We start from the raw sequence: 25,108 nt of genomic DNA on the forward strand, positions 1-25,108 counted from the left end.
ATGTCAATCCCTGTCTCCTTCGTCTTGCTGTGAGTGTGCCTCTGAGATACCACTTGCTCTCAGTCATATGATCTATATATATTTTATGATCTTATGATCTCATTACTATTATTATCATATGATATCCCACCATGCTTGCCGAACTAAGACTTTGCTGTGCTACAGTTTTGCATTACCTCTGGTCCATTTGCACTACCTTTGCTATATACTATGAGCTTGATTCATTTTCTACAGCCTAGTTTGATTGTACATCTCTATTTGTAGCTCTATTTCTTATTTATTTTTTAAACGTTTTTGTCAAGGGCAGATAAACGGGAAGATAAATTAAAATAAATAAACTAATAAACTAATGAAAATTGTTAAAATTAAATATTAAATACACGTGGAAGTACAGGGGGGTTTGTTGTCAACAATCAATTAGGACCTAAGCAAGAACCTTCATGGCTGTGAAGTGAAGCCTGAATACCTCTGGTAATTCTTTGCTATATACCATGAGCTTGATTCATTTCCCACAGCCTAGTTTAATTGTACATCGTTTTTATCTCTATTTGTCGCCTTATTTCATATTCAAGTCAAGTTTATTGCCAATACTGCCATATGTGCAGGACATACAGAGAATTGAAATAGCGTTTCCCTCATATTCCTGGTGCAAACGACAATATACATCATATATAAATATAAAAATATACAAGTTACAAGAAATCTAAAAGAATAAACTAAAAGATAGAAATAGTATAAATGTGCCAAATTATAGTTTTCTGTTTGTTTAAATTCTTAGCACATGCTTATCTTAAATGCAGATTTATTATTTGTTTGTTTGTTTAATTGTTTATTTATTTGATAGACACAAAAACAAAACCAGAGAAGCAAAAAATGAGACACTGTACCTTTAAATGCTCCGGTCGTGACGTGTCGTGTGACGCCTGTACGTGCTTGCGTCACTCGGTGTCAGATGTAAACACTGCTGCAGCTTCCTCGGCGACACTTTGACTAAACACGATGTGCCAGCGTTTAATGTTTCAGCCGCTGAACGTCTGCAGTCAGTAACCCCCGCAGATATCGGATGATGTTATAAAGTCTTTTTCGGGGCTTTACAGGAGCTCGTCGAGTTACTGTCAGAAGGTTAATATTAGTTTCCGCTACAGTAGCTGGCTGGCTAACTCTCAGTCGTCGTGTCTCTTGTCTCTCACTGAAAAGCTGCGGACATGGTGCTGTCCTTGGTGAGCCTTTGTGCCAGAGAGGTGGTGAGTGACCACAGCTCGTCGCCCTGCTGGCTCAGGTGGGTGCCCAGGGAGCTGTACCGAGCTCTGCTGCAGGCCGCGTTCACCAGCTGCAGACCGCTGGCTGTGGGCGAGCTGGTGCAGAGGTGGCCTGAGCGCACGCTGCGCGTCGGCGGACCCAGGAAAGAGGGACAAACCGCGCCTAATCGACTCTGCATACAGGCTCTGTTACTTGCAGTTGTCAGAGGACTGTCAGACCAAAGGTGAGGAGAAGTGATTTATTGTTTTAGTCAGTGTTTGGATCTTTATCTGTGATGTAATAACCCCCCCTTCCTCTTTCCTTAGATGTGCCCTGCAAGTGTTGGACCTCTGTGGGCTGCAAGGAGATGAAGGAGGGTTGGGAGACCCCATGGGAGGCTGGTCTCTGACTGTGGCTCTCTGCACCATGGTTGTTCAGGCCAGAGCTGGAGCTCAGAGGGCGCAGAGGAGAGAGGGAGAGCGGGAGAGGAAAAGGTTCTCGGCTCTGGAGAGAGAAAAGGATGTGAAGAGAGAGAGGGGGCGGTGGAAGAATGGAAATGGCGATGAGGCGAGAGGCGTGGAGAGTAACGGCCTCAGGATGGGATTGTGCGGGATTCTGGGTGAGGAGGAGCTGGTGAGAGGTGTGAGGAGGAGGATGGAGATAGAGAGGAAAAGAGAGCCAGGTTCAGGAGGTGTTAGGCAGGAGGCAGAAGACGTAACTAGTGACGTGCTGGTACACGTGAGAGCTGATATTTTTGTGAACGCTCGCTCGTGGGAGCGTGTCCGTGCTGCTCTGACCACGCTGGGACCCCTCAAGCTTCAGTGCAGATACCTGCGAGTGGAAGAGATATCAGTGTCGAGCATCAGGACCCTGCTGGACATCCTGCCTCATCAGGGTCTGCTCGGTATTGATATTCGCTACAGCAGCCTCGGGGTGGCTGGTTTGGCCGAGCTGCTGCCTCAGATCTCCACCTTCCCTGCGCTGAACTCTCTTCGCCTGCACTACTGCAACTTGGATTTTCGCAGAGACCACCACGGACAGGATGAGGCCCTGAGGGACTTGTCTCTGGGTCTGGCGAAGATTAAAGTGCTGCGACGCCTCAGCCTCACGGCGCTCCGGCTGCCTGGACAGCTTCGCGTGCTGCTGAGGTATGAACACACACAAACATTTACACACACTTGAAGTGAAACGTTAACAGTGTTTAAATGTCCTGTCCTCCTTTCTGTTGTTACAGCTCTCTGCCTCAGCCTCTAGAGATACTGGAGCTGCCATATTTGAGCCTGAGCCCTGTTGACCTCGCCTACCTGTCCTGCAGCCATCATGCCTCCTCGCTGCAGCAGCTGGATCTTAGCGAGAACTGCCTGGATGAAAGCACCTTACCCTCCATTCGCCGCCTCCTCTCTCAGGCTTCCAGCAGCCTGCAGCATCTCTCTCTAAGTGGCTGCGGCTTGACCGACGGCCTGCTTGAACTCTTGCTGCCCTCACTGGGAGGCTGCTTGGCCCTCAAGAGCTTGGCTCTGGCCCTGAATCCGCTCTCCATGGCTGGCCTCATGGACCTGGTGAGGATGGCTGTGAGAATGCCCTCTCTCCGTCACTTACTGTACCCGAATCCCCTAGAGGACTATCAGCCGGGCCTTCCCGACCTGCCCTCCAGCGCTCAGCTCTTAGACTGGCCGCTGGATGAAGCCACAGAGATCAACATGACCAGCAGCCAGCTTAACAGGGTGCGGCTAGACAGCGGACGCTCTGACCTCTTTCTGACATGTGACCTGCTCAATTACGACAAAGACTTGGTGGACTAGAGCAGAGGTGAAGGGACAGGACACACACCCGAGCAATCTACACACACCTGACAATCAAATCAAATTGTCGCTTGCACGAAGCAGCAAGACACTCGATACAAAGCAGACCTCCTTTACAGCCATGATGGGGGTTATGATGTGGGGGTTAAGGGGGGTGACATCATGTCACCAAAGCAACAGGTTCGTTATTGTTGTGAGTGTGAACGTACCCGAGATGATCAGAAGATGACGCTTGTTTAAAAATGGAAGAGTTGGCCTGACGGCAGAGCTAAGGTTTCCTCCTGTGGGGATGTAGGCATGTGCAGAGGAGGCACTGATAAGCCATGCTTCCATAAACTGGTGCTGTACTACTTTAATAACTTCACGTTGACTTTATAAATTTAAATCGTAGCATGTGCTGGTTTTGTACCAAAAATGAGCGTTTTATAATCAGATTAACAGGATAGTTTGGATACAAAGACGTCCGCTTGGTGCCTTTAACAGCTGATCTTTATACAAGAAACTCATTCAGATACACTATGTGACCAGCTATTACATGTCAACAACCGTTTGCATACTTCCTTAAATAGGAAATGAATGTAACTGCAGAATACTTCCGTTTATTTTGAATGTATACCAACAAACTCAGCGTTTTGTTTTTTTTCTCTCTGCTTTATTCTCTAAGTGTAACGTGCTTTCTCTTTGTGCTGTTTTTCTTGAATATCTGTTTTAAAATGTTCAGGAGTCGGAAACAATCGCTGTTATCAGCAAACGGGTGTACCAAATCAGCCTTGTACCACATGAACGCATTTACATACAGAATAAATCAGTCGCAAAGCAAACCTGTAAGATTTTTTTTTTGTTACTTGAATGCTACAGACGAAGATCTGTAGTAGTCCACGTATGACTGCTGCGGGATGAAGTAACGGCGAGGCGGGGCCTTCACCCAGTCCTCGTCTGTGTAGACGTGGAAGGGGTAAAGGGTGATGCGAGGTAACGGCAAAGAGATGAAACTGGGGAAGTTTGTGAGGAAGGGACGGTTTCTCAGGGGAGGCAGGACTAAACCTGAAGGACAAGAATAAGTTGGATGTTATAAATCAGTCGATTTCACTTGAAGCACATGTAATCATAAGCACAGTGAAGTCTTACCTGTTGGCCGGGGTATCCTGGCCATGCTGTAAGTCTCTCCTAGACGAATTATTGGTTGAGAACTGCTACATAAATAAGACAATTAGGTCAGATTAAAAACTATATTTTGCAGATGAATCTATGATGTATTATTTTTCACATACCAGTCATACAGAGGCAAAAGCACTGTGTCTTTGCCGCCAGCAGGTACAGCACATTGGGCCTTTCTGTAGTCCTCCTTTCGTTCGGCGCAGAAATAATTTAGCACGTCCACCATGCTGAAGGTTGGTGCTTGCCCCTTTGCTCTGCTCCTGAAGTACAGATACCTCTCGTGTTCCTGGCAGCGTGGAAAAAGGGGGAAAGCAGTTAATCACTTACAGTAGCAGCCACCACGCCACCGGCCATGTCAGTCAGCAGCGCTGTGACGAGAAGCTCTCGTGTGCTCCTATTTAGAGGAGTTAAGGTCAGAGTAAAGGACATCAGGAGCAGAGTCGAGCTGATTGACAGGAGGAGAGCCTCTCGGTTTACAAACACCTGCTCCGTCCTGCTCAAAAATACTCTAATGGATGGCGACAATGAATGTGAAAAATGTTAGATTAGAGACGTTACTTTGTATTTGGAGATCCATAACTCCAGCCAGCAGTCTGCTCTGTCATGGAGGCTCTTCCAGATGTCAGACGGGTCCTGCAGCTCCGAGTCCCAGCTCTCGAGCTCTGGCCACAACCACTGCTCAGCCTCATTGACCCCTAATGCAGCCAGCATGCGCAGCACTGTTTCTCTATTGACAGGACAATGATAATACAATTTACACATGGGTGTTTCTTAGATTAAACCTCTAATAACTAATGTTTTTTAGCCACTTTAAGGTGGTGGAAACAAGTTGTGTTTGTGAATACAACACTGACATATCATCATCTTTTAAACTGATGTGGTAGGAAGGAGTTTTTATTTACACATCCAACAGATACGAAGCAACACAATCACTCACTTGTAGTCCTGTTTCTATCCAGTTGGCAAATGTAACTTTCAAATGTAACACGTCTCTGTCAACTCATGAGGGAAATATTTGGCTCTTTAGCTGCTAAACGCTCCACTTTGGTCACCAGTTAATCTCTAGCTGTGTCTGTCTATTGTTTAGTGGATAGTTTTGAGCTGTACAATAGGTAAACTGTGCTATGAGTGCTGAGCGTGAAACAAAACAGTAAAATTGTGTCTGAACAGCTAAACAATGACACTCACTAAAGAGCCGAGCAGAGCTGTAGATTCAGGGGACACTCCACCTCTGAAGGTTTATTGCTACGACTGTTTTTAGATGGTTGTTATACACGTTATTATGCTAAAAATATGGACTGTAGCTGCTTTAAATGTAAAGGTTAAGATGCGTGTATTGATGGACTCACCGCAGACCCAGTTTTTTAAAAGCCAGAAGAGTGAGAAGCTTTTTCACGAGGTCATAACCGACAGATTTAAGACTCATCAACAGATTCAACATTTCAACAAGCGTAGCTCGCTCCACAGGTGACTGAAACACACACACACACACACACACACACACACACACACACACACACACACACACACACACACACACACACACACAGCACAATGAGACCTTCAAAATCCACTTCCTAAAATAAACAGTGACAATCTTGTTCCTGGACATACAGTACCATGTAAGGTCTCACAAATTTAGGCACCAAATTGATGAGGCCTTGGTAAAGCTGGTCTGTTTTCTCTAAGAGTCCCTGGCTGTGCAGCGCCTGCAGTGCAGCCACGATCTGCATCTTAGACAATGAGGTGTTTAGACAGGCCAGCAGCTGCATGGAGAAGTCCTCTGGAGACAGGGTGCTCGGGATACACTGCGCACAAACATACACTTATCAGGATCTCAACTTGGACCAACTATACCAATAACTGCCTGGTAAACTAAACTACCTTTTTATCAGGATACAAGTCTTTAAACCAGTCCGCTTCTTCAAACTGTTTGAGGAACGTCGGCACCTCAGGGCTGGGTTCTCGCGGTGGAGGCGGCATTGGGGTCCTTTGCCAACGACGAGGAGTTGGAGGAGTTGGAGGAGGTGTGGGAGTTTTGGGTGACTCTACTGGAGGAATGATCTCTGGAGGCTACAGGGATAAATTCACATAGTACACATAGAGTACACATAGATACACACAAATGAGAGCTGCTGTTTGAAATGAAGACAGTACATGCTCTTACCTCTTCTTTCCTCTTCACTATGACAGGTTTCTTGGGTTTAGGAGCAGGCCATGGCTTGATTTTCATCAGTGTCTTTGGTTTAGACTTCATTGCAGGAGCCTTTTCTTCCTCCTGTTCCCGCAAAAAGAACCAAACTTTGCCTACAAACATACTTAATAGAATGACTCATTATGTTTTACTTATCACACTTACCACATTCTCAGGACTGTTTAATTTAAATTTAGGTCGGACATTCTCTTTTAAGGCAGGAAGTTTACAGGGCTTCTTGTAAGGTTCAGGATCAAATGTAAATGTTTGTGGATCAAAGGTGTCCTCCGAATCCATCTGAAAACACAGCATCATCCTGTCAATGATGTGAGATTGAAAATGTGCAAAACATTCAAATAAAATAGCTCATTTCTGACAGCTGAGGCAAAAATACGTCTTTACTTGCATCATGCAGACTCTACTTAAAGAAATGTGGACAAAGACGCTTGTAGATTATCAGTGCTTCACCTGCATATCCAGACATGTCTGACTCACACAGGAGCTAGCTTCAAACTGTCAGCGTATTAAAGGGAAGGGGAGAGGTGAGGTGATTGTGAAGCTTATTCACATTCTCGCAAATATTGAAAAGATTCAGGTAAAACGAGCAGGAAATGAAGAAACCTGAGTATTTCGGGGCAGTCCATATAAAATCTTCATGTATTGATCAAACGCCTCTTTCCTGGTTTCCTTTGTACTGGGCGGTTTCCCTTTTTTGCATTTTACTGTGCCTTGTAGGAGCCTTGCTAGGTCCATGTTCGAGGTCACTAAGCTCTCGTAGTCCTGGAAAGAGACAGATGGAAAACATAATCACGTAGGTATTTAAACACAGTGCTGTGTCGTGCTGCCTTAAATCTACAAATTCACACACACCTCCTGTCCTGGCACGTCTTCAGTCAACAATAAATTGGCTGGTGATTCCTCTTCCTCATCTTTGTCGGCACTTACACTCCTGTTTGCACCAATATATGAGATCATAGATTATTAGGACATTGTTTTAGATTATTATTAAAGTCCGTGTAAAGGCAATTCTGAGATTTCTTTTAAAATACATTAAATAGGTTGGAAAATAGTTGCTGAAAACATGTGAAAAGACATATTACTATTACTATTACTATTACATATTACTGAAATGTGGAGTTAATGGTTAAAACAGTTTTTCAGTCCAGGATGTTGTGGGCGGTCCTTAAAGGGTGGCTCGATGACACGCTGAGGCCGCCCTGAGCATACCCCTGTACCCCTAGCAATTAGTCATGTCATTTTCTGAACTCATCTGACACGTTTCAGTCGCTTCAAAATTGCTGCTTGAGCTTGAGTCCTGGAGCTGAGAATACTGCTCGTTTTTACCTGATTTTGACACCTAATTTCATAAACTTGTCGATATTTTTAATCATTTAAATTTGTCTGGCTGGTTCATAACACTTTCTTCTTTGATCTGACAAACTCAGAACACATATTTACTTTTACTTTACACAGACTTTAATATGCAATGTGGATAAATCTTACTTTCTTTTGCTGCATGTTTCTGTATTCTTGATTATAGGCAAGTCAGGAATGGGCTCAGCACGATAAGTGTAAAGGAGCTGTGAAAATAAAATAGCTTTAGTTAAAAGTGTCTCAATTATCCCCCACATGTTCGTCAGCCACACTGCAAGCTGACTAGTTACTCTACCATTTGTTGATAGAAGTGTGGCAGGAAAGTCCCACAGTTCATCTTGTACAGATCCCCTTTGATGGCAAGAAACAGTTCCCCCCCAAAGCCTCCGTAAGACAGACACTCAGGCACGGCATTCAGCTGTAACGTCCTGGACGGATCACAGACACGCAAAGATAAATAACATAACATACATCACTGAATTATCGTGAGTGGCAGGTAATGAACCCAACCTGATGAGCTGATTCTTCTCATCCCAGATACACACCGTTCCATCCAGACTGCTAGAGACGAACACGCCCAAATCAGGACACACGCATAATCCTGCAAGAAGACAGAGCCTGTCACTCACACACCATCCAAAACAACTGATTATTAATAACGTGCATGTGCTGTTCTGTAACCTGTGAAGTCGTCTAAATGTCCCTCCCTGGGTGGATATTTGGTCTGGTGGCTCTGGTTGAGTAGGTCAAAGTGCATGAGGTTGTAGGTGCCACTGTTGAGCTCCTGAAAGGTCAGGGCCAGCTGCGACCCCAGTGCTGCCAAATAGACTAGAGGCTGACCACAGTGCACACTGATCTGCTGGGTCAGACACTCATGGATGTAGGGGTTTACTCTCCACACCACCACTGTCATGTCCTCACCTGAGGGATCAGGGAAACGTTGTTAGGTCAACCTTAACAGACTTACAAAGGCAATACAGTCACTTTGGGAAATACCCATGGAGAGGAGGTAGTCGTTCTCAGGGTACGCCTTCATTGTGGTGACTTTCTGGCCGTCGTGAGCCGGCGTCCGGTACAAAACCTTCCCATCTTTTAATCTCAGAACGCTCACACAGCCTCCGTGTTGGCCGAGAATGATGAAAAACCTGTCTCAAGCACAGAAGTACGATCAATTTAGCTGAAATAAAGACAGTCTATTTATTAAAAGCAGAAAAATGTCTCACTTATTCTTGCCATCAGTCAAAGTCGCCTTGTTTCTGTGACTGCATCCTCTTCCCTCCTGCAAACTCTTCCACTCTTCTAAAGCTCCCTCTGTGTCAATCACATAATTGTAAAGTACCAGCCAGCAAGCCAGGCCAGGGACTGGCAGATTCTGGATGTCGTACCCAATCACGTAGTCCTTTTCCTGCCAGGGCCCCTGGCCTCTCGCCTTCCACTCTTGCATCGGAGTGATTGGATTAGTGAGTGTGTTGGCTTGGAGCACCGTACCTGTCTCGGTCAGAGCCAACAGGATCTCTTTTTGCAGGCAGTAGTCGGCGCACAAAATCCTCTGCTTTGCCTTGAAGGAAGTCAACACTGCTCCTGTTTTTGAAGCAATAAGCATGATGTTGCTGTCCCCGCTGATGCAGAGGACTCGTGTAGGGAACGGAGCAGGGAAGAGGGAAACTAGGATTTGTCTCAGTGGGGGTTTTTCATCCCCTTTGAGTTCACAGTGGAGGGTGTACAAGTGTCTGATTTCCCAGAAGTCGACGCCCTGGCGAGAGAAGGAGAAGAGAGTGTCGCCCTTTCTGTTGCCTCCTATGCACAACGGCAGGTTTTCCCGCTCTGTGTCAACACACTCGACCAAGTTGCCCTCTTCCACGTTCCAGCAACGGATCGTCCAATCCACAGAGGCTGATAAGAGCATGCTTGATGCAGGGCAGTAGAAAATGGAGGTCACCATACCTAGATAAAAAAAACAGAGCATTTAAAACTCAAGTGTACCTATAAAGAGGGATAAAATGGATGTGGACTTTACCGATATGTCCTTCAAAAGTGGCACGTAGTTCCCAGTCTGGACCCCATATTTTAATGAAGAGATCCCTGGATGCAACCATCAAACAGTCGAGTTGAGAGCAGTACACCATTGCAGTGATATCCCTGTAAAACATAACCGGTTAATCTTTATGCTCAGAAATTCAGCCCTCCACCAATCACATAACACGCTCCCATACACACCCTGAGCAGAGATCCCCTTTGTGCTCCAAAACCTTCCCGACATCGAGGTCGACCACTGTCAGGACCCACCCGCACGCCGCGAAGGCTCTGTGTGGCCTGTCACATCGCGGAGGAGCCAATGCTATATGAGTGAACGTGCTGTGCTGCAGCCCGTCCTGTATCTTCACCTTACACCTCATGAGCATCACCGACCACACGCACACGTTCCCCTCGCCTGCAGTCACCACCTCTGAGGAGTGCTCTGCAGCCTGACAGGCGCGTATGTCCAGGCCGTCGAGAGCAACATCCACGGGGCGCAACTCGCTGTCCAGAAGTGTGAAGACAGGCCCCGGGCCCCAACCCACCAGCCTGTCAGGGATCTTTGTGGCGGATAAGCCCGTGAAAGTGAGTTGTGCTGAGGAAGTCTGCTTGTGGCCATCAGCTTTGTAAAGGGAAACTGTGTTGTCTGAGTGGAGGCTGATGAACGCTGCAGCAGCTTCAGAGTACATCATGAAACGTACAGGGCTGTCACAGGAGAAATTCTGCATGCGATGCAGACCATGAGTGAGCACATCCTGCTTCCTTTTTTTTACCTAGAGAGTCAAACATAGAGAAAACATTTAAGACGTGTACGACCTTTAAACAGGACAAGCATAATGTCCACGTGGTCTACCTTTCCTGTGTCTTGCTTCACGTCCTGCCTGAATAAACTCCTGTTTGACGTCCCATTCCCGCCAGACAGCAGCCTCAGGGCAGGACTCGGCAGGACTACTGTTGATGATCTCGTCTCCTCGCCTGGGGCCACCATCTTCACCACTTTATACACAGGACATCGTCTGACCTGTCACTCTTCTTTCACCGACTGCTATGAGACGTTGTCCTTGTGCAGGACGCTCTAGAGAAATAAAAACAAACTTTATACGGGTTCATATGGTTCAAATATTATTTTCTTGTCCTACTTTAAAAAAGGATAGTTGTTTTTTTTTTTATTTCCAGATTGGATAGTTGTGTTTCTCTTCTTGCATGCTTATATGTGGATGTACTTTTATACACTGCAAGTACACACGTACACAAGTCTTTGTTTGTTTTGTTTTAGTATTTCTTTATACTTTGGGCTCAGAGGGAAGAGGTGAGGATACTTAGTGTATTATTATGTTTGCATGTTTACCCATTGGAGCTGGTTATTGTACACACTTTGTAATAAAAAAAAAAAAACTCTTGCACTCGTGAAATAAAATAATTTTAAAGCTTTAAAAGCTTTTGTAATTCTTTTATTTATAGAAACCTGGATTTTATTTTGTTAACTGGAAAGATATTGACCTTCTTCACAGCAACAGTAGGTAAACAGGTGTTACCAATGATACTAATTAGGAGGTTCAGGAACAAAGACCACACACTTTATCTGTTCACTCCCTCTTTGACTAGTTTCACATCCCTCCACCACAAACCCCTTTCTCTTTTTTCCAACATCAGAGTCTGGACTTTTGTCTTTCTGCCACCAGCAGTCAACGGTCCATCTCCAAACTCCTCCATCCATCTACAACCCTGATTTATCCTCTCATCTCTCACCCTGCATCCACCTACACTTCATCCCTGGACTCTCATCCCTTCATCCCTCCTGCAGTGCATCATCTTGGTCGGTTTTCTTTGTTAGTGAAATAAAGTTTGGGATGCTATTTGGTAATACAGACAAGAGATATTTAGTAATTAATCATCATAAACAAAAATAGCTATGTAACGTTACTCCATGAGCTTAACGTTAACTGTTACATGGTAGTAAATAAGTTTATAACGTTAGTTATCAGCCTGAAAAAGTGGCTAAACTGAGACAAACTCTGTGTTTACCTTCCAGCAGGTAGTCTTGATGTCGCCCGGGTGTGGCAGTACGTCCTCGAAGTTAATTAAGCTGAAAAAACGATGAACAAAGTTCGCGTGAGAGCTAAAAAGTTTGATCTGAGTTACAGACAGAGGGAGAGAGAGGGCTTTGTTGCTAGGCAGCCGGTTGCTAGGCTGCATCCATGGCTGCAGGTCGCACAACTTTGACTCGAAGAAGTAAAATGTCTGCAAATGTTTGAATGTTTCTCTACTTTCTAAAGAAAATGTGAGCTAAACAAAAGACTAAAGTATTTTTATTCCAGGTTGGAAAGCTTAATAGCCTGAGAGTTTGTTTTTTTAAAAACTGGTTTTAGACTGTATATTATATTTTAAGTGCTTTTAGGCAAAAAGATTGTGCCACCACTACAACTGTATGTTTTTTATACAATGTGCCTATCTACAATGTGGAAATCTGCAATTCTGGTGATTCAGTTTTCTCCTAAAAGTCTCCTAAAATCTATTTTGAATTTCTGCATTATAGCTGAAAACAAGGATGATTCTGGAAAGACCTTCATGTTGGAAAATATATATATATATAATAACACCGCAGTCACAAAACCCAAATCTCCAACTTACCTCCAAGATACCTGTTATGTGATATAGATAGTATAATACACTCAGAGATGATTGTACCCTCACATAGATAAGTTATGAGAGTATAAATGGAAATATGTATATACACGTCACGACATATGATGAGATATCAGTTTATGCCAAACTCCAGTTGTAGGTGATTTTATTTTTATCATTTCATCTGAGAAAATGTAAGAATATAGAGCATCCGTCTTTGATGATGAGGCTCTTTAACCTATAAATTAAGGACTGGGCAAGTCGAGAAGCAGAACATGAGGTTCAGCCTCAAGCTGGACATTCAGATATTTTAGTCCAGTACTCTTCAATATGGATATATGTTCACATACAGTGCCGATAACTTCCCACCTCCACTTGTCAAACGTGGATTCATCCTGTGTCTGAGCAGTGGGGTAATCTTCAAACTGAGCCTCTCTCTGGTTCTATTACAACCTATTATAAGGTTGTATCCTATATGTGTCAAAGACACTCTAAACTCATATTGCTAGCAGAGTTGAGCTCAGCATACCTCCGACCGAGAGTTGATTTCTTGAATCTACCAAGGATCGCTTTGATTCTGAATAGAGCTGCGACTTATCTAAACATTTCTGGGGATACCATATTTCTGTTGGATTTATTCAAATGTAGGCATGATTCCTTTATCAAATAAATTCCCCACAGTTGACTGTACTTCTCTGTACTCTGTACTTCTAAAATGTTGGCTGGTTAAACATATTGTACTCACACTGGAGTTAGGCAGATATACTTTAATTTTTATTGTATAAAAATTAAACTTGTTTGTACCGTAAAAATATTTTTACATTAGTCAGTAAATAAACAGTAGAAATATTTACATCAACAAACATTTACATCATGTGTTTCTTCCTAATAATATATTAATTATATCATTATTATTAAAAATAAGTGTTCTTCTGCTATGTTAATGTAAAACTGTGTCGATGTTTCATCAATTCAAGTGGAAAAACACACATCAAATCAAAATATGATATAATATACAATGTAACTTTGACAAAAAACATTTAGAAATTGATCACTGAGCAGCAGCCGTACACAGACAGATGTGTTTTAGAAGGCTTCAGTCATCATACACTCCAGCTTCTTCTCTTCTTCAATAACAGGCACAGTGAAATGTCTCGCAAAATACTGCATCTCTATCATTCCTGACTCGTGTGCCAGTGCTATTCCTGAATATGTGTTCTGTTGTCCTGAGTCTCCGAACAAAGCCATGGCTGTCACCCTGAGAAGAGACACACAATGAATCAATACAACAAACTCCTCATAACAATCATCCCTCGCGTGTTTGTCTGACTCTACCTGTCTGAATAAATCCTCTCGGTGATCACAGGCTCGGTGTCATTTTTCAGCAGGTCCCATACGTGGAGGTTGGAGGCTGCGTCGAGCACACAGAAGACTGTTGGTCTGGTTTGAGCCCACTGCAGAGCGACCACCGGTTCACCTGCTGTACTGTTCTTCCACTCTGCCACAGGCTGCTCATGGCTGACTGCATGCAACCTGATGGTGCCATCCCCACAACCCACCTGGAAGAGTACATGGTATCATATATTATTGTTACATCTCAATCTCTGGAAATCACCCTGAAGCTGACAGTGCTAACAACTGCGCCACCATGCTGCCCTGCAACAAAAATACTATTTTCCAATATGGCAAAATGTCAGAAAAGTGCACTCTCACCAAGAACAAGTGTTGCACGAAGGGGGAAAAGTGGACTGAGCTGACGTCAACAGGTCGAACTCCAGCCTCCTGAAACCTGTAAAACTTTGGTGGAGCCTTCAAACCGTGACTTGTTCCATGATTGACGATGCCCTAGACAGAAATGGTATTAATAAACTGTCACAAAATTGCAAAATCGTTCTGGGGTAGAAGATATTTTTGGATTTCTTGAGCTGGTTAATCAGACTGTGGCTGTGGCTGAAGACTGCTCACCATATTGGTGCCGATAAAAAAATGATTGGGGTCCGTTGGGAGGAACTTTAAGTGAAGCGTCTGTAACGGCCCCGTTTTGGCCGCATTTCGTGGTGACACCCTGAGAGCCAGACAGGACAAGAGAGGGAGGAACACACCCAGTCTAAAACAAACTGTGCAACAGTGGAACACGACACTGCATCACATTCACACTGTACATATATGACCACAGACGCGTTCCCATCAAACGTCGATGTGACACAAACAACAGCCAGCAGTACATAACAAACAAGATCATATGACCACCGCTGAGCAGCTGTGTTCCACTGGGCAAAGACATTGTGGGGTATTTTGAGCCCGGTGGCTGGCATGACGGTGACGGATGATCATCACAAGCTATTTATCAATCTCACCTCTCAGCAGCGAGGAGAGAGGAGCTGTGAAGAAGCTTCACTTTGCCCCCAGGCCTGAGCCCTGCAAGAGAGAACGAGAGCCGGGCTGAACTTGGTACCACGTGTGAGAGAGCAGAGTTGAGTTGAGGGAGTGCTCGGAAAAACGTGACCGTCTTACCTAGATCTGTCGCAGAGCCGGCCTCGTTGGCTTTTGGGAGCTCCACTACCACCTAGAGGACAAAGAGAGGACGTGATGCAAGTCAGTCATGGCGTAACTTTGCTGTTTGTGGCGTTTTTCAGAGATAAGTTAACCCTTTCAAAAGTGTATGTTACGACGAATCTCAATGTCTGTATCATGTCTATTTGTTTAGATTTGACTTATGAGTTATAACTCTGAGAAGAAAATCTCAATTTTGACAATCAGGTGTTGTCAGGTTTTTAATGACATCTTAATTGCCTCCATGAGCTGTGTGTTAAAAACCACTGACCCCACTGGTGAGCGGGCCAAATCATCAGACCAAACCACAAGAACTAACATCCTGTTGTTTTTAGATCGCTGGCATGTGTCCCTTTCACCTCACGTCTCTCCCTCTGACAGGCATGCCTCACGTTTGAAACGTTTGGTGTGGCAAAAAATATGTACTATATATGTACGACTTTGTTGTCCAGCTCACCCAGAAATTTAAAACCCCACTTTCGTCCAGAGAAGCCAGCTGGAAGGACAATCCTGATGACTCTGAAACAGCACAACAGTTAAATATGTATGAAGCCGAGAACATTTACCACATTAATAAAATGATCAGTGGGTTTGTCATTTCAACAGTCTATACCTTCCTCAGATGCCAAAAGGGAGACCTCTGGCCTCAGCCCCCCTGCTACAGCCGAGGGGACGACTTCTACAGATGTCACAGATGAGAAATGACCCGAGCCGGCCATCACTGCATCTGTGTTGACAAGGTGACAAAAGAGAAGATATCAGCACACTCTGAATCAGCACTACTGTTACATAAGAAACCAACCTCTGAACTTTAAGTAAGAGAAAGGGCAAGGGCCGTACTACTGTAGTCACCCTATACAGTAAATACGCTACCATTTAGTGCCTGTTTTCATAGATGTTTTAGTATATTGATTCATATGTTTTGTATGCTTAAAGCCAGAGTACTAAACATTAGTTCTCTACCACATTTTTTATATAACAACAAAATTTGAGGTAGGCTATAGTGAAAGAGAGAAGAAGATATACATCTGTGATATGTCTGTCCAACATCATGTGTAAGATACCAGTGGAGAAGGTGGGCTGTCGGAGGGTCCACTCATCCTCTCCTATCTTCAGGCGGTAATGGTTACTGGAATGCTCCCTCAGGTCCCACAGCACCACGGAGCCGACCGATGTGCCTGCAAACACCAATATCGCCTTTCCGGGGCTGAAGCAACAACACTGCACCTACAGGAGCGAGCGTTAAAAAGAGTCACTGTCAGCGTTCTGTGGATGTTTAGAGGTGAGGTGAGAAAGAAACTTGAAAAAAGTCACCTCTGATTCGTAGACAAGGACTTTTTGAGGTCTGGACGGCTCCCAAATGTTCCAGATGCAGATGATGGTGCAGCTGTCAAGACGCACAGCGCTGGGCTTAGTTGTAGGGCCGTGGACTGACATCATGGTGTGCCTCTGGACCTGAGAGAAGTGCACCAAGCTGGTGCTGCGACCTGCAACAGATGAAAAATGGTGCAATCCATGCATAATCAAACTCATTTATACAGCATATTCTCAACTCTTCTGGTCCATTTGGTACTTATAACAAATGATAAAAGACCATGTACCATAAAGAAAAGGCAACTTAGTGTTGAGCTGTAAACTTCCGTCGCTGAAAGACAGCGTGTCTGTTTGGGACCTCAGCTTCCTCTGGGATTTTCTCTCAGCTTGATCCTCTTCCAACAGGACCACCATGACCTGGATTCAGTCACAAAAGACAACAACAGGTGCTAGTTTTAAGCAACACAAAACCCTTCGTGTAGGAAGTCAACAACTGTGTACGAGTAAAGAGATAAACCTGTGAGGCCGAGCGCAGAAATGCTGTCAGACGCTGTGAATCAAAGTTCATTTCACTCATGGATTTGTCTCGTGCTTCATGTGAGGGGTTTGGATCTGTCAGAACAAAAACACTGTTATTGAACTAATAACTATATTAAATACATATTATATATACACATTTTATACACACTGTTTCTTACCTCCACAGGCTCCATTGTGCTCAGGAGGATGCTGTGTCCACTTCTCACACACCTCTGTCTCCTCTGTCTGGATGTCTCTGTCCGCATTATCCTCATTACACTGAACGTAAGCCTGATGAGAACAAGGTTTTCACGTTATTTAGGCGGCAACATTGAATATTTTCCTTTCCTGTCTTATAATTTAACAATAGATATCTAGGTGACATAGAAAAAATAGACAGATACTGACCTGTTTAGTGTTCGTAGTGCCAAAGTTTCTAATATACATGTCATATTCATTAACAGGTGGCAGATCCAAAAGGGAGAACGTCAACGAGAAATCCAGATCAATCAAGCGAAGAAGCTCCGTGCTGCGTTTTCTGTAGTCGGATAAAAATACACACCGAAGTTCAGATCACATTACGTTTATCCATTTAACACAAATATGTGTTTACAAGTGAACCTACTTCAGTTTTGTGGCAGCTTTCTTGCTGACTTCGCGCTGCTTTGCGGCCACAAAGTCGATAAACTTCCCACGTTGGGACGATCTACTCTCGCTCTTTTCAGATCCTGTTAACAGAGCAGCAAAGATGCATCAAATCCCCTGAGATTCTGCCCAAAACATACGCCAGATAAGACATAAAGAAACACCGTAATGTGCTTTAGTTAGAAGATATAGTTTGTGTAGATAAGACTGTACCTCTACTGGACCGCTTTGGCCCGTCATCCTCTTCTCTGTTCGTTATTCGTCTGGTCTGAGCTGTGTCGACTCTCTCGTTCTCCTCGTCCATGGCTCTCTGAATCGCTTCAATTTCTTTCTTCCTTTGTGCTGTGAGTTCCTCCTTCTCCTCCCTGACCTCTGGATGCTGTGGCTCCTTTTCCTCTTCCTCGTCTTCATCTTCATTTTCGCTCTCATCCAGCTCCTCAAAATCCTCCTCGTAATCCTTTGAAACGGAGAAATGTAATCACGTTTAATGCAAAATAAAACTCTAAAAAGACACGGACATGTTTTAAGAATAAAAATGGTTGGCAGTCATACTCACCATTTTCTTAGAACGTAAATCGATTACAGCATGCAAAAGCAACACAAAAGTAAGTAAATGTATGTTGTTAAAAAAGAAAGATTTAAAAAAGATGAGGAAAACAAAAAAATTTGACCTATTTCATATCTAGAAGGATGTTTCATTACCTCAAAGTCGTCCTCATATTCCTGGTCGGCCAAATCTTCATCATTGACAACCTGCAGATGTAATATAATTACATGAAATGCTTAAAAAAGTGTGGAGAAAAAAACATATATACAAAAGACTCCCAGAAAACATCTTCAAAGCATCTTACAGGCTCCGCTGTGTCTCCTGCATCTTTCACACTAGCTGTCCGGAGCTTTTCTACCTCCTAGATCACAAAAAATGACACATTAAAGCAAATAAAGCACTGCAAACAGCATGTACAAGTCACAGTGTACAGGTGATTTATGTGAATACAAACCTCAGTTTTAGTCTCATGTCTGTGACTTGTGTCAGATGCTGATTTCTTGGAGCTGGTCCTCTCTCTGTGATGATTTCTTTCCAGTTCCTCCTCTTCCTCTCTGTGTTTTCTCTCTTTATGTTCTATTCGCTCTCCGTCACTACGGTGACGCCTCATCTCTTCGGCCGACCCCTTCGAGTCTCGATGCCCCCTGGATTCACGCTTTTCATCCTGTTGAGACAGCAAAGTGTCGTCAGGTGTTCGAACCGTGGTGACGGACGAATGAATATCACTGCAGATTCTTACGTGATGTCCTCTCTCTTTGTGTCTCCTCTCTCTCTCCTCTTTATGTCTCCTATGTTCTTCCTTGTGCTCTGAAATCAGAAAAGATATAAATGTTGACCCCGTATGGCGATAATAATCCTAAGTGTACACACCGCTGTGGCCTCACCTCTTCCCTCCTTCACCTCCCAATGCTTCCCGTCTCCGTGTCTCTCTTGTCTTTCTTTGTCATTCCTCTTCTCATATTCATCTCTGAGTCGCTCTTTCTCTCTATGCCGATCTCTCCTCTCTCTTTCAGTCCTCTCTATCCGATCTCTTTCTCCTTCTTTGCTTTCCTCGTGCCTCCTCCTCTCCCGTTCTTCTCTCCTCCTTTCCCTGTCTCTCTCTTCCCTTCTTTTGTCCCTGTCCTCCTCGTTGTGTCTCTCTTTCTCCTTGTCTCTGTGTCTTTCCTTGTCCCTCTCCCTTTCATGCCTTTCCCCTCTATCTCTCCTCCTTTCTACCTTCTCCTTGTAATCCTCATCGTACCTCTTTATATCTACTAACTTGTCCCTTTCCCTTCTTTTCTCCCTGTCCCTCTCATCTCTTCTATCCCTTTCCTTATCACCTCTCCTATCCCTATCCTCTTTCCGTCCATCTGCATATCTGTCTCTCTCTCGCCTGGCTTCCTTCTCTGGGTCTCTGCGGTGTCTCTCTGTGGATTCTCCACCACGGTGTTTTCTCTCATCACCACGTCCGTCCTCCTAAAGAAGGACAAAATAACAGCATTTAAATCATCTGGGTGTATTTTTGTCACTCAGAAACTCTCTCAAATTTACCATCAGGTGTCTTCTCAGGTCAGCCGGTCTCCATGTGTCTTCCTTGGTTAGTTTCTACGTAAACAAACCAGCAAGACAACGTTAATTCTTTAAGATTTTGACACCTACCACGACGCACACGACGTTATCTACTCAAAATACACGTCCCAGCTTCGGCCAACGCAAGTCAAGGTCAAAGATAAAGCAGTTACCTTGTCGCTGTGCATGTTTTCATCTGTGTTTACGCTGTCTGAAGTCTCTCAGTTGCCCAAAACTAGCTCATATTTTCGTAATGACGCCGCCATGATGGGGTACATCTCTACTGCGCACGCGCAGTTGAGTTGAAACCATGGAGATCGCGTCACTTCAGCTTGACAACAGGCTTATTAATCAGCGACAGAGCGATCCCTGCGATCAACGGCCAGTTGCCCCGGCAACGGTCAACGACTTTACCGCTAAATACGTATTTTTTTGTGTTCATAACCGTGTGGAAATGTTTAAATGTTGCTCAAACGCTTATAAAGATTCATATTAAACAGTTGTTTTTAGGTTTTTTATTTGGATGTTTGCTATAAATAAACTCCGTCCGTTGATCGATTTTTCTGTGCTCTCTCTTCTCTGCGTACTTCTACTCTTACCGAGGTAGTATTAATCCATATTATATGATATTTATACAATATTCTTATCTTTTTGCACATTCTATTTACGTATTCATATTCATAGTGTTTTTTATAGCATGTATATCTTGTATAGTCAAGTATTTATTATGCACATATTATACATATACTGTTTATATCATATATCATATCATATCTTGTGTATATATATATACACGTATTTATACATGTGCACATATTATATTGCAGTTATGTGTGTATGCACACCTTGCAAATGCTAAAAATATGACACATGTCTATGTGTATCTCTATAAATTTATTATTATTATACAATAATTATTATACAATAATAATTATTATTATTTATATGTGTATCTCTATACATTTATTATTATTATTATTATTATTATTATTATTATTATTGTATACTGTTATTGTTATTATTATATACTGTTATATACTGTTGTTAACAATAACATTACCACTATATCATCAGTACTACATTTTTATTGTATTCAATATACCTATCTATCTAAATAAAAAAAATAAAAAAAACTTGCAAACCGATTTGCACTGTGTACAGTCAACTGTTTACTATCGTATATATACTTACTTTTTGCTAGACCTCACTAAATTCTGTCTATACTGCCATATTGCCATATTTATACTTATACTGATAATCCTCTTTATACTGTGCCATATTACCATACTGATACTGTATATTATATTGTTCATTCTGTTCATACTGCCACATTTATACTATTTATATCTTACAGATTTGCCACTGTCTTTTCTTGAATGTCTTATATCTTTATTTTTTGTTGTTTATATTTTTATTTTTCCACCGGGATAAGAGGGAAACGCAATTTAAATTCTCTGTATGTCCTGCACATATGGCAGCATTGATAATCTATCTATCTATCTATCTATCTATCTATCTATCTATCTATCTATCTATCTATCTATCTATCTATCTATCTGTGTTTACCACTAGTCAACACCAGGTGGCGGTATCTTTCTGGAATCAACCGCCAGTTGCCCTGGCAACGGCCAACGGCTTTAACTCTGGCTAAATGTGTATTTCTGCGTTCATAACCGTGTACAAATATTTAAATGTTGCTCATTTTGTTTTCTTAAATGTATATTTAAACAGCTCAAGTGTACTTTGCCGTTACCGAGGTAGCACTATATATATTTACAGACTGTTGTTTACCGCCATTCAGCACCAGGTGGCGGTATCTTTCCGTTGTCGCCAGGCAACAGGAGCCGCTGGTAGGAGTGCACACGGTGCCTGATCCCTGTGCGTGTTGGGAAATGATCATTTCTAACCTGTGTGCAGGCAGAGGGAGTGTAGCTGTGTGGACCGGACTGTTTTACCAAGGGAATGCATTCACAAGATTTTAATCGTTTCGGAAACTGAAGTGGTCAATGCCAACGATTCCTCCGAGGGCGATGGGCTGGTGTGCGGGTGAGCTAACGTGAGAAACAGCGGAGGAGAGGAGCCGCACATGGGAGCTGTGTCACCCGACCTTATCTGCGTTTGAACACTTTGACAGAGACATGTCTAGAGACAGCATGACAGATGTACGAGGAGCCCATTCACACAATGCCAGCTCCGCTTTGCCCAAGGAGAACGGACACACGGTGCCCAACTTTGCCCACCCCTCAGCGGGGAAAGTGCCGGATGATACCCCGGTGTCCTCGACCAGCGAGCTGACCCAGACTTGGGTTCACCTCGCTAAAACGTTTGTGCTCATCTTCCCCATTTACGCACTGGGCTATTTTGAGTTCAGTTTCAGCTGGCTGTTGATCGGACTTGTTATCTTTTTCTGGTGGAGGAGGAACACGGGAGGGAAGAACAGCCGGCTGAGCCGAGCTCTTGCTTTCTTTGAGCAAGAGGAGAGAAGTGTGAAGCAGAGTCTGACCACCTCTGATCTGCCACCATGGGTAAGACTTAAATCTATGACATGCGGTAGCTGATCCACGCGGATGAAGCTGTGTGGTATTTCTGTGATGAATATTTTTGAGTTTCCAGGAAATCAAAAATCAGCTGACAAGAGCAGGAGGAGCTGAGTTGAGCTGTAAAGCTGTGATGGAGCAGCTGTCCACCACCCCCCCCCCTGACATTAGACTGAGTCCCAGTCTAAATACAGCAGGGTACAATGGTAAACCAGACACCACGCTGGAAAGGAAACATGCCCACAGGGTGCCTGTTATTTTGGGACCCAGACTGCTATCTCTCTTGCAGTAACTCACTCTTTTAACTGCTACACTTAGTGGATTGTTAAGACTGAAGGTTCTTGTCGTTTCCATGTCAGGGTTAACAGTTGAGTGTCTCTATCTGAGCAGCCCCAGTATGTAACACAATGAGATATCACAGGTTGCATTTAATGAAGTGGTACCTAACAAACGAATCCATCCGTTTTCTGTCACCGCTTATCCTCAATAGGGTCGCAGGGGGCTGGAGCCTATGCCACAGGGCACATAAAGACAGACAGTCATTCACACCTGTCCATCAGGTGCATGTCTTTGGACTGTGGAAGGAAGAGGGAGAACATGCAAACTCCACACAGAAAGGCTCCGGCTGAGGTTCGAACCAAGAACCGTCTTGCTGTGAGGTGACAGTGCTAATCACTGCACCACGCCGCCCAATAACAAAATAATGAATTCAGGTTTTTGTCACATGGCATGTGACATTTCAAAGAAGTTGTCTGGAGGGAGCTGGATTATAGCATCAAAGGGAAACATCTCAAAGTAAATGACTTCACCTTCGGGTGATATTATGTAATTAATATTTAATAACATGTTCCCCTAATGGATGCTATACAGCGTTAATGTCTCATACCATATTCTCTTCCATACTGACTCTGCTGGACGTACAGTCGACGGAGATAAACTGACTGTAGAAGCACATTCATGGATTATAAATCCATCCATCCTCATTAGTGTCAAGGGGAGCCGGAGCCTATCTCAGGTGATTTAGGACATGAGGCGGGGTACAAACTGTTCGAACCAGGAACCTTCTTGCTGCGAGGCGACAGCGTCAACCACTGCACAACTGCAGTTCAATTTTTGTCTCGTATAGCATGTGACTTTTCTCCAGCACTAGAGCCTTTCAAAGAGGTTGTCTGGTGGGAGCTGGATTATAGCATCAAAGGAAAACATCCTTAAAGTAAATGGCTTCACCTTCGGGTGTTATATTAATTAATATGTATAATCCCTAATGTCTCATACCATATTTTCTTCCGCATTGACACTACTGGATGTCCAGTTGACAGAGATAAACCGGCTGAAGGAGTCCATTCATACTTTTTAGTGCACCGTGTATCTTGTGTAGTGGAAGCTGGAGTGAAGTCTCAGGAGTCCAGTTTGGAAATGACAAAAAAACCCCAGTTTATAGTGCATTTAATGAGCGCCAAGCCTCGACTGCTTAACTTACCCGTTAACCTAACTAAACTATAAATCCAACGCTTCCCATTTCATCTGCTTTGTGATGTCCAGTGCATAGCCTCATGTTTAGGGCACAGTAAAAGGCCCATTCTGCTGACACATGGCTGAGGAGGCAATGAGGCTGTTAAATGGGGATGGAGGAGCGAGATGAGGCAGAGCAGCGGCATCCCACTTAGGGGAATAGTACATTATTGAATGGCACTAACCCCCCCGGACTTAAGTCTGCGGTTAATAGAAGAAACTGCAAGTAGAGCACTACATGTAACTCTGGTCATGCAAAACTCGAAGATCACTGTGGAAAGAAGCTGGGATTTATCATGTTGTAATTCATGTAAAGACCGCAGTGCAGTGTATGTGTGTGTTTTTAATCATCAAATCAAACCATCATATAAAATCATATCTCACCTTCCAGCGCTTCATTGAGTGATTGATTAGCTTGTCCCAAACTCACAAGCTGAAGACATACCACCGCCCCGATACTGCGCTGTCGTCAGAGATTGGGACTTTCACTAGTTAGAGCTCCTAAATCTTGTCAGTTTCGCCCCACCGGGCAGACGTGAGTCTTAATAGACACGATACTGCTTACACAAAGGCTTTTGTAGTCAAATGCCCTCATTCTCAAACTTCTCCTGCTGAAGTGCACCCCTCCTTGTTCCAGTTTATACTCTCAGATGTATTCATCCGGGGTGAGTCATTGGTTGGCGGCTGTAGCAGCTACTTAGATTAAAAGTATCGGTGTGGGTCTTGGCTTAATATCACACAGCAGTAGAGATGAAAAAAGTCATCCACTGTCTCATTTCCTGCTGGTATGCTGATTAATTTAGGATGTTTCAATCCAATCAGAGGACATCAGGCATTATTTCTGTCTTGAGTAAACACACACACTTCCATCAGGTAATCAGGTAGACTCAATTTTATTCTGTTTATACAGCGCCAAGTCACAAAGAAAGTTATCTCATAACACTTTCCATGAAGAGCAATTCTAGATCGTATTCTTTATAATATTATGTAAAGAGACTCAACGATTCCCCACCGTGAGCAAACACTTCTTTTTAAGGCACAAAACTTGAGCAGAACCAGGCTCATATCTGCCACTTAAGAGATATGACTATAGGTAGTTATATTGATAATAATAAATAAAAATAAATAGTATTTGTAGTGGACGTCATCAGGACCACAGCAGCAGGCACGACCCATCCCTGATCTCGGTGTAGCCATGATTGATGAGAACCTGCAAGACGAAAAAGCGAAGTCACATGACGTGTGACGAGTGTGTTCAGATGGAGAGGAAGTGGAAAAACTCAAAAGAGAACACCTGAAGCTGACTGTTAAATGTAGAGAGGGTGTCTGAATCCAGAACCAGCACTGGGAGCTGGTTCCACTAGAGAGGGGCTCGATAGCCGAAAGCTCTGACTCCCAACCTACAGTGGAGACTAATGGGACCACAAGGAACCATTCAGTCTGACAGCATGGTGTTATAAACAATGGGTTTATAGGGTACTATGAGCTCTTTAAGATATGATGGTGCCTGACCACGAAGAGCTTT

General features: G+C 43.7%; 4 protein-coding genes across 12 annotated transcripts in view; 2 read left to right on the top strand and 2 right to left on the bottom strand.

Moving 5' to 3' along the window:
- Window positions 1-908: 908 nt before the first annotated feature.
- On the top strand, window positions 909-3,857 carry si:ch73-174h16.4 (leucine-rich repeat-containing protein 14). The gene is made up of 3 exons (XM_019271606.2): window positions 909-1,483; window positions 1,566-2,387; window positions 2,474-3,857. The coding sequence occupies exons 1-3, from the start codon at window positions 1,206-1,208 to the stop codon at window positions 3,039-3,041; spliced, it is 1,668 nt and encodes a 555-aa protein (XP_019127151.1). The 5' UTR covers window positions 909-1,205; the 3' UTR covers window positions 3,042-3,857.
- Window positions 3,731-11,979, bottom strand: wdr97 (WD repeat domain 97). Of its 6 annotated transcripts, none has more exons than XM_027274326.1 (23): window positions 11,809-11,979; window positions 11,548-11,636; window positions 10,637-10,858; window positions 9,985-10,556; window positions 9,785-9,906; window positions 8,991-9,711; window positions 8,764-8,912; window positions 8,449-8,688; window positions 8,278-8,368; window positions 8,063-8,195; window positions 7,897-7,973; window positions 7,264-7,360; window positions 7,015-7,173; window positions 6,862-6,906; window positions 6,559-6,690; window positions 6,367-6,477; window positions 6,084-6,272; window positions 5,819-6,007; window positions 5,549-5,670; window positions 4,758-4,926; window positions 4,313-4,485; window positions 4,170-4,234; window positions 3,731-4,085 (listed from the first exon to the last, which is right to left on the bottom strand). In XM_027274326.1, the coding sequence occupies exons 3-23, from the start codon at window positions 10,769-10,771 to the stop codon at window positions 3,883-3,885; spliced, it is 3,894 nt and encodes a 1,297-aa protein (XP_027130127.1). In that variant the 5' UTR covers window positions 10,772-10,858; window positions 11,548-11,636; window positions 11,809-11,979; the 3' UTR covers window positions 3,731-3,882. The 6 variants fall into 6 exon arrangements, with proteins under 6 accessions (XP_027130127.1, XP_027130128.1, XP_027130125.1 ...); XM_027274327.1 differs by having other exon boundaries at window positions 4,170-4,231; window positions 11,533-11,636; XM_027274324.1 differs by having other exon boundaries at window positions 11,533-11,636.
- Window positions 11,980-13,168: 1,189 nt separating this feature from the next.
- Window positions 13,169-19,860, bottom strand: dync2i1 (dynein 2 intermediate chain 1). Of its 2 annotated transcripts, XM_027274487.1 has the most exons (24): window positions 19,708-19,860; window positions 19,517-19,570; window positions 18,871-19,441; window positions 18,726-18,793; window positions 18,441-18,650; window positions 18,291-18,347; window positions 18,142-18,192; window positions 17,996-18,001; window positions 17,653-17,896; window positions 17,420-17,522; window positions 17,203-17,332; window positions 16,974-17,085; window positions 16,793-16,887; window positions 16,563-16,692; window positions 16,276-16,448; window positions 16,026-16,188; window positions 15,575-15,688; window positions 15,419-15,480; window positions 14,923-14,974; window positions 14,766-14,826; window positions 14,374-14,473; window positions 14,122-14,253; window positions 13,744-13,967; window positions 13,169-13,666 (listed from the first exon to the last, which is right to left on the bottom strand). In XM_027274487.1, the coding sequence occupies exons 1-24, from the start codon at window positions 19,720-19,722 to the stop codon at window positions 13,495-13,497; spliced, it is 3,099 nt and encodes a 1,032-aa protein (XP_027130288.1). In that variant the 5' UTR covers window positions 19,723-19,860; the 3' UTR covers window positions 13,169-13,494. The 2 variants fall into 2 exon arrangements, with proteins under 2 accessions (XP_027130288.1, XP_019127161.2); XM_019271616.2 differs by lacking the exon at window positions 17,996-18,001 and having other exon boundaries at window positions 19,708-19,859.
- Window positions 19,861-21,168: 1,308 nt separating this feature from the next.
- esyt2b (extended synaptotagmin-like protein 2b) overlaps window positions 21,169-25,108 on the top strand; it is a 37,278-nt gene continuing 33,338 nt past the window's right edge. For all 3 annotated transcript variants that reach the window (XM_019271672.2, XM_010744135.3, XM_019271673.2), the window contains exon 1: window positions 21,169-22,059. In XM_019271672.2, coding sequence (XP_019127217.1) covers window positions 21,673-22,059 — 387 coding nt within the window. In that variant the 5' untranslated portion in view covers window positions 21,169-21,672. The remainder of the gene's footprint in view (window positions 22,060-25,108) is intronic.

Source organism: Larimichthys crocea, chromosome XXIII (assembly GCF_000972845.2).
Source record: "Larimichthys crocea isolate SSNF chromosome XXIII, L_crocea_2.0, whole genome shotgun sequence".
Classification (NCBI taxonomy): Eukaryota; Metazoa; Chordata; class Actinopteri; family Sciaenidae; genus Larimichthys; species Larimichthys crocea.